This window comes from Oryzias melastigma, linkage group LG17 (assembly GCF_002922805.2).
Source record: "Oryzias melastigma strain HK-1 linkage group LG17, ASM292280v2, whole genome shotgun sequence".
Classification (NCBI taxonomy): Eukaryota; Metazoa; Chordata; class Actinopteri; order Beloniformes; family Adrianichthyidae; genus Oryzias; species Oryzias melastigma.
In genome coordinates, this window is record NC_050528.1 from 7,819,983 (window position 1) to 7,828,570 (window position 8,588).

An 8,588-nucleotide genomic window follows, 5' to 3' on the forward strand; every position below is an offset into this window, starting at 1 on the left:
GGAAAAGAGCAATATTGTTCATTAGGGTTCTCTGAATGCGTGGTATGCAACACCTTTTGTTTGAACGTGTAAGTAAACGATTCATTGAGCTGGAGTTTCAAAGTATTATTTTGAAGGCATTTTTAAAAAATCTCTCATTAATGTACAGAACTATACATTCTTCTTTCAGTATTTGTGGCGCCTTAACGTGGTGGAGGTGCAGTTAGGAGGGAGATTAAAAAAAAGCATGAAATTAATTGTGAAGTTGTCAACAAAGCTATTCAATTACAATTTTTTTGTTCCTTTTTTGTAAGAAAACCTGTAGACTCCAATAAGTTTGACGTGATTGCCAACCGTTGCTGTACCGACCGACGACCTCCTTCTGCGCGTTTTCCAAATCATTTTCATGGATTCATTCACACTCAGCTTAAAACAACTGCAATACACTTGTCAAGAAGACATTTCAATTAACATATTTATTGGTGAAGTGAGACTCTTTCATAAGGAAGCACTTTAATTTTCTTTGAAAAGCCCACATCCACCTGTGGACGGCTGCATACTTGACTTAAAATGTACGAAACTTGACAGTCCTTCTACTTTTTTGTGTTTAAAGTTGTAATATTTGTCTTTAAAAGGAAGTTTACACTGAAACGAATGATAATAATAATGTCTATGACTGGCTTTGATCGACTATGAAGATGTAAAAGACCAAATTATTACATCCTAATAATGATGGAGTACTATAAAGCCAATGAAATGATGTCCTGTCATTTCAACTGATCATAAATCCAGGGAGTGCGTTTTAGTTTTAGCCATCCTCTGAAAACCTTCTAGCTTCGATTCTGTGTGCACTGATGACTCCTCAAGTTCTTCAAACTCAGCAAATATGGAGCAATAAAAGCTCTTGATGAATGAATTCAGGTCATTTTAACGGAAAAATCTCCATGTCTCATGTCAAGCAATACAGTCCGTACGTCACCTCAGAGCACAATGAACTGCAAACATACGGTGTTTAGATTTAGCTAAGAAGAAAAAAAAGATGGAAGCTGCTTGTTCATCTTTTTTTTTTTTAAATAAATGAATCCAAATGTGAAAGGCATGTTGAGCATCGTGAACGTGGCGCTCTGTTTTCCTAGACTGTGACACAGCACAACACAATCAGTGTCACGTCCGCTTCTGTTACTTCCATTTCCGACCTGCAGCTCTTTTCACTGAGCGCTTTAGCTTAGCGTAGAGTTCAGTGAAAGCACAGTTAGCACCAGCCGTGGGCTCGATTGTTACTCTGTCATAGTTGGCAAAGCAAAAAATAAAGGAGGAGGAGGAGGAGGATGATGTTGTAAATAGTAAACGTGGGTTCATCCACCTTCCTTAAGATGAAGGCTCAGACATAATAGCACGGGCTGGTAAGACCGGGTGTGATGGAGTCTTACCCCCGCTGATCGACTTAACATCTCCTGAACCGGAGAACTGAATGAATGTAAAATCGTGGATTGTACAATTCTAAGTTTCACCTCTTTAGTTTCAATTTCTTGTTGTTTTAACTGACACTTGTACATAAGCCATACCTGTTGTTAAAATAAACCACTATTTATTGATTACTTTGTGCCTTTGCAGTTTTATTTTTAGTTTAGCTTGAAAAGAAATTCCGACGGACAATCGACAAAGGGGGAAACGGCCGCCGGACTTCCTGTCCGAGATGTTTCCTTCATGATGCAGCACAGAGTTTTGCTAGCGGTAATGAAGCCGTCACCGTCCTCTCTCAGCAGCAGGATAACCCTTCCTGTTTCACTAAATGTGGATGATTTTATAAACATTACCACCATTATCTCTCTAAAAAAAAGAATAACTAAACTACTTCTCATCTATAGCGCTTCACCTGACTGGAATGGTAAACCCTGAGTTTAGAAAAATGGTTTTAGAGAAACAAGTTACAACAAATTTCTGTTTCTTTAGTATGTTATAGCAGGAGAGTCAAACTGAAATCGCACAGGTGGCAAAAATCCAAAACACACCTGAGGTTGCAGGACAAGCAGGATAGAAATTTACTGAACACGCTACAACTATATTTTCAAAACTTTTAAGTTTTAACTTTTTAGCTTTACTATGAATAATTTTAGGATTATTACTTTATCTCAGAATTCTGAAATTAAAGTCAAAATTCTGAGATTAATATCAGAATTCGGATTTTTTTTTCAGAATTCATACATTAATGTCAGAATTCTAGGATTAAAGTCAGAATTCTGAAATTAAAGTCAAAATTCTAAGATTAAGATTCTGAGAAAAAATTCAGGATTCGGGGATTAGTCGGAATTTTGATATTAAACTCAGAATTCTAGGATTAAAGTCAGAATTCTGAATTTTATCTCAGAATTCTGAGATAAAATTCAGAATTTTAATAAAGTCATAATTCCTAAATTAAGATCAGAATTTTCCATTACCTTTTTCAGAATCTTGAAAAAAGTAAGGATTCTAGAATTAGTCTGAATTTTAATTTTAATCTTGGAATCTGATATTAAATTCTTTCAGAATTATTACTTTTATCTCAGAATTCTGTCATTAAAGTCAGAATTCTGAAACTATAGTCAAAATTCTGAGATTAATCTCAGAATTCTGTGATAAAATTCAGAATTTTGAGAAAAAAGTCATAATTTTGATTTTCATCTCAGAATTCCAAGATTAAAATCAGAATATTCTATTGCCTTTTTCAGAATCATGAAAAAAAGACAGGATTTTGATCCTAATTAGTCCGAATTTTTATTTTAATCTTAGAAATCTGAGATTAAATTCAGAATTCTCCGATTAAAGTTAGAATTCTGACTTTTTTCAGAATTCTTACTTTAACCTCAGAATTCTGACTTTTCTTGAAGAATTTTAGAGTAATATCAGAATTTTCCATTGCCTTTTTGTTTCTTTATGGCCCTAATCGTCTTATATACTTTCATTATTTTCTCTCTGTAAAAAATTTCCTCAAGATGATAAAATTAGCACAAGATAATATCTGGTCATTCACAACAAAAAATTAAATGATAAGGAGGGCCGGATATAATTACCCAGAGGGTCGGATCCGGCCCCCGGGCCTCGACTTTGACACGTGTGTGTTATGGTATAAAAAAGTTTTCCGAAACTTTTAAGAAATTTATGTTTTTCTTGAAAATCAAAAAAAAAAGTGCTAACCCTTTATCTGTTTAAGATTGGTAATACAATATTGAACTTCTTTACTGGATGACAAATCTTTATCAGTGTTGTACTGTATTGTAAATGTTTATTTCTTTAGGGCCTTTCCCTGTTAAAATCACACAAAACACATAAAATTACAACCTGTCAAAAACTAAACTAGTCAGACCAAAAAAAGCCAGTGAAAGCACGGTAAAATAAAAGAAAAAAACAGATTAACTAAAAGCTCTTCTGCATAAAAACGACTTTAAAACACTCAACTGAGTCGATCTGTCACACTAACAAACGGAGGTCACACCTTCAGTCAAATTAAAAGACATACTAAGCGATATGTTTAATTTGATTATTTGTGCTTATAATAATTACTTTTTTTAAAAGAACAGAGCATCTAAGTTTCACAAATAAAGAACAAAAGCCAAATTTGGTCTTTGATGCTCATGAGTAAGCCAAGCTCTTCACCTCATTGAAGGACAGGGCTGCTTTGTTACATAAAATGAAAGTGTTGTGTATTTCACACGGGGTATTAAATAAATGAGGTGTGGCTCGCATCTATCAAGAGTATTATCCACCCTTTGATTCATTTTCTGGTGGGATCGGCTCTCGTTCTCATGCAATCACGAACTGGTTGAATGAGGCATAAAAAACCTGAAAACGCACTGATCCGAATTTAAAATGATGTTCCCAGATCACCAAGTCTAGTAAACCTCTCCAGAAATTTATACAATTTTTTTTCATTTCAACAAAAACAGTGGTGAAAATATTAAACACAACACACAGAGATAGTTGAATCGTTACAACTTTGAGGCGTCCTTTGTAAATGGATGAAAATTGACCAGTTTAGAAGTTACTTCTTCAGCAAAAAGTTTTTTTTAAATCCTTTTTTATTGTATTTTTTATCATGACTAAACTTTGACTCAAGAAAATAATCCAAAAATGCAAGTGAGTTTTTATTTACCAAAAGCCCGGATTTGCACACCCCTGACCTAAAGGGACATTAAAGTAAAAAAAATCTGGTTACTCAAGTGCATCAGTTACTATCTAGTGCATACCAGATAGTAACTAGAGAGCATGAGATAAGCATGCATCAGTTAACATCTGGTGCACACCAGATAGTACCGGATGAACACCAAATGGTAGCCGGTGTGCACGAGATAGTCACTGATGAGCACAGGATAGTACATGGTGAGTACAAGGCACGTGCCAATTTCTATCTGGTGCACATCAGTTACTATCTGGTGTGCATCATATAATAATCTGGTTTCTAAAGTGCATCAGTTGTTGTCTGGTGCGCACAAAAAAGTAACTGGTGAGTAAAATATTGGCACACACCAATTACTACCTGGTGGACAAGAGATAGTTACTGTCTGGTGCACATAAGATGGTAAGTGGTGAGTACAAGACAGGCACACACCAATTACTACCTGGTTCTAGTAACTGGTGAGCATGAGATAGGCATGCATCAGTCACTATCTGGTGCACACCAGATAGTACAGTACAGAACATGCGCAAATTAATTTCTGGTGAACACTAGTTACTATCTGGGATGCACCAGATACTATGTAGGCCACATGAGATTGTTACTATCAGGTACACTTGAATTACTATCTAGTCCACAAGAGATAGTAACTGGTGAGTACAAGATAGGCATGCACCAATTACTACCTGATGCACACAAGATAGTAATGGGTGAGCATGGTTACTGGTTAGCATGAGATAGGTATGCACCAGTCACTATCTAGTGCACACCTGTGAGTAACTGGTGTGCACCAGATTGTAATTGGTAAGCACAAGATAGTGACTGGTGAGTACATATGCACCAACTACTATCTGGTGCACACCAATTACTATCCGGAATGCATCAGATACTATCTAGGGCACACAAGATAGTTATTACCTGGTGCACTTGAAATAGTTACTATCTGGTTCACAAGAGAGAGTAACTGGTGAGTACAAGATAGGTGTGCACCAATTACCACCTGGTGTACACAAGATAGTAATTGGTGAGCATGACATAGTAACTGGTGAGCAAGAGATAGGCATACACCAGTCACTATCGGGTGCACACCAGATAGTATCTGGTGCATACCATTAACTATCTGGTGTGCATCAGTTACTATATGGGGCACACCAGATAGTAACTTGTGAGCACTTGGTGAGTACACGGCACGCACCAATTACTATCTGGTCAGTTACCATCTGGGGCACACGAGATAGCAACTGGTGAGTACAAGACAGGAAAACAGCATTTCCTATCTGGTGCACACAAGCGAGTAACTGGTGAGCACGAGATAGTGACTAGTGAGTACAAGATAGGAACACACCAATTACTATCTGGTGTGCACACACGTTCTTATCTCGTGTGCATCAGTTACTATCTGGTGTGCGTCAGATAGTGACTGATGCATGCCTGTCTCATGTTCACCAGTCACTATGTCATGCTTTTACTATCTGGTGCGCACGAGAAAGTAACTGATAAACACACAAGTTAGTAACTGGTGAGCATGAGATAGACGTGCAGTCACTACTATCTGGTACGCATGAGGAACTTTTTTTTTTTTTACTTAAATGTCACTTTAGAGACTCTGAAATGATCTGATTCACTATTTAAAAACGTTCTACTTTTTATTTTTATTTTTAACAATGTGTTATAATCCTAATAATATATAATCTCAGCCTTTATCAGCAGTAAAATTGTTGGGCTGCAATCAGAAAAAGAAAGTGTTGTGTCTGCTGGACTCATAAAAGCTGCTTCAGGAAAACTGGGAGATTTTCAAACGCCTCTAATCAATGACTGTGATGGTTTCATCTTTAGTCAAAATGAAAAATTATAGCTATTTAACTTTTGTTTTAAGTGTTAATTGTTAATTTTTTAGGATTTTTTTTTAGTCTGTCCATTCCTGGTCCAACTCTATTTAACATCTTCGAACTAGCAGAGCATCAAAAAGTGTCCGCGTGCTCAGGAGGACAGGCTGATGTCAGGGGGTGATGCGGCACCGTCCTCCGCTCCACTGCATCAAAGCGCGGCGCTCCCATTGGCTGACAGAGATGTTGCGCCGCGCCGGACGTCATCCGACTGGCTGCACTTTTACGCATCTCACCGGCGGAACGCGCACCCCCATAGAAATGAGGTTAGTGCTGATTTGGGGGAAACGCACCGACTGAAGAGTGGACAGCAGTCAGGACGAGGAAGGAAGCTCCGATCCACAGCTCGCCATGAGGGAAATCGTTCACATCCAGGCCGGACAATGCGGGAATCAGATTGGGGCCAAGGTATAGACGCAGTTTTTAAAAAAATGCGCACTTTAGGTCAAATGTGAGAAATATATGATTGAATTACTGTATTTTTTAAAATGTGAATATTCCCTTTCGAATTTTGCATGATTATTTTTTCTCATTTTTTTCAGGAAATAGTTTAATTAAAAAAAAAAAAAAAGTAAATATTAGTTTTATTAGTGGTAAACAAAGTCCAAGGTAAGGTTAAGAGTTGGATTTGGAGGCAGCATCTGCATCATGTCACTTCATCACAAACCAAAATACACTTTTTAAATATATTTTATTTCATTTTTCTAATTCTAAATCAATTCCTGATCTGATTTTTGTTTGAAATCAGTTCTGGGAGGTGATAAGTGATGAGCACGGCATAGATCCCACCGGCAGTTACCAAGGCGACAGTGACCTGCAGCTGGAGAGGATAAACGTCTACTACAATGAGGCGTCAGGTAAAAAAAAAAAGTCTTATAAATAAACAGAAATCATGCAGTCATTGTCCTCACCTGACCTTCTATTACCCACATTTATGTCACTAATTGAGCAGCGGGGAGAAAGTAGGTCCTGCAGAAAATAAAAATGAGGACAGTGAACCAGCAGAAAAACCTCCTCAGTGTCCCTTCCTCCTCCTCACCGCCTCCCTGTCCCCATGGGGGTGCGGTTATCTGCAGTCTGGGTGATCCTCAGGATCTGATATTAATGCTTTGGGATTGCTAAGGTCATCTGTTGGTCTGCTCCGAATGGAAAGCTTTACTGTCGTTCGTCCGATCCATCAGCACCCCTTTAGTAGTGTCAGAAAATGACAGAAGCTGTGCTTTTATTGGCTTAAATGAAGGTCTGCTTGATTGTCTGCCCCTATCCTGTTTCCTTGCAGAATGCATTATTGATCTTCTGCATCCCTGCTGAATGCTATAATCAGCATCACATATGGGTCACTGTGGCAACCATGGTAATCATTTATGACACAAACGTTTAAAATAAAGTAGATTAGTAGATTTTTACAAAGTTTGGGTACACTTCACCCTAAAAAAATCTTGCAGACAAATACAGCAGAGAATATTCTCCTCTGACAGGATTCTGCTGAGCTAAGCACTTCGACAGCCCCCACCGGTCTACAGTAAGCAATGCAGCAGCAGCAGTCTGCTCAGCAGAAGGATGAAAATAATTGAGAATTTGCACTTTTCGGGGTCGTTTCCAAGTCATCTTTATATTAAAGAAAAACATACCTCTACATTGGTTTTTGATTACCTTTTTATTTCTCAAAGGGAGCAAATTTGTGCCCCGCGCCATCCTGGTGGACCTGGAGCCCGGAACCATGGACTCAGTTCGCTCTGGCCCGTTCGGACAGCTGTTCAGGCCTGACAACTTTGTCTTTGGTGAGTTTTCAGTATTTCTTCAATACAAAAACCAGAGGAGGGAATCTTGAGACACCTCACGACTCAATTTGATTTTGAGACAATTATCAATGCATCTCAGATCTGCGTTTTATTAGAAATGTATATATCTTTACTACAAGACACTAGTCCAGGGGTCCGAACCTGGGGCTCCAGATCCACATGTGACCCAGTCATGTCGACCGTCAGAGTCAGCAGCTTCTTTATGAATCTTTATGATCTTTTATGAATTAAAAACACTTATTATCTGTGCTGCACAGTATTGGTTACTAGCTGTCCAGAGCTGCACTGAGATGATACTGTTTGGCATAGAGGATCTTTTATTTTGAAAATAAGTAATTTGAGATTCTGTCAAATGTAAAAAAAAAAAAAAATCAAATTTTGAGAGATGCTATGTTATTTTTATATTTTTTGTTTTGTTTGTGCCAATAAATAGACATAATTTATATTTATTATTAAAGAAAGAAGGTCATGAATGCAAATCCAAATTTCTTAAAGGCTAAAGTAAGACTACACGGCTCCTTCTTGGTTATGATCAGTAGAAAATGAACCCAGATGGTTCTTTGACTGCAATATGACTTACGTTTCTCCACCAAAGTGCATTTTTAGGCAAAGTCAAGATCAGTAAACTTGTTTAAATTTTATTGAGAACATAAAAATTTTGGCATAAAAAATATTTTGTTTGATAGTCAAAAATCTTTCACAGCATCAAAATGGAAAAGTTTTCCCTGAACCCAACAACTTTAAATAAAATAATGTGACATTTAATCATTA

The 8,588-nt window shown here is 37.4% G+C and overlaps 1 protein-coding gene across 1 annotated transcript in view; it reads left to right on the top strand.

The window, feature by feature from the left end:
• Positions 1–5,850: 5,850 nt before the first annotated feature.
• Positions 5,851–8,588, top strand: part of LOC112147666 (tubulin beta-2A chain) — an 8,563-nt gene continuing 5,825 nt past the window's right edge. The window contains exons 1-3 of the mRNA XM_024274205.2: positions 5,851–6,423; positions 6,764–6,872; positions 7,686–7,796. Coding sequence (XP_024129973.1) covers positions 6,367–6,423; positions 6,764–6,872; positions 7,686–7,796 — 277 coding nt within the window. The 5' untranslated portion in view covers positions 5,851–6,366. The remainder of the gene's footprint in view (positions 6,424–6,763; positions 6,873–7,685; positions 7,797–8,588) is intronic.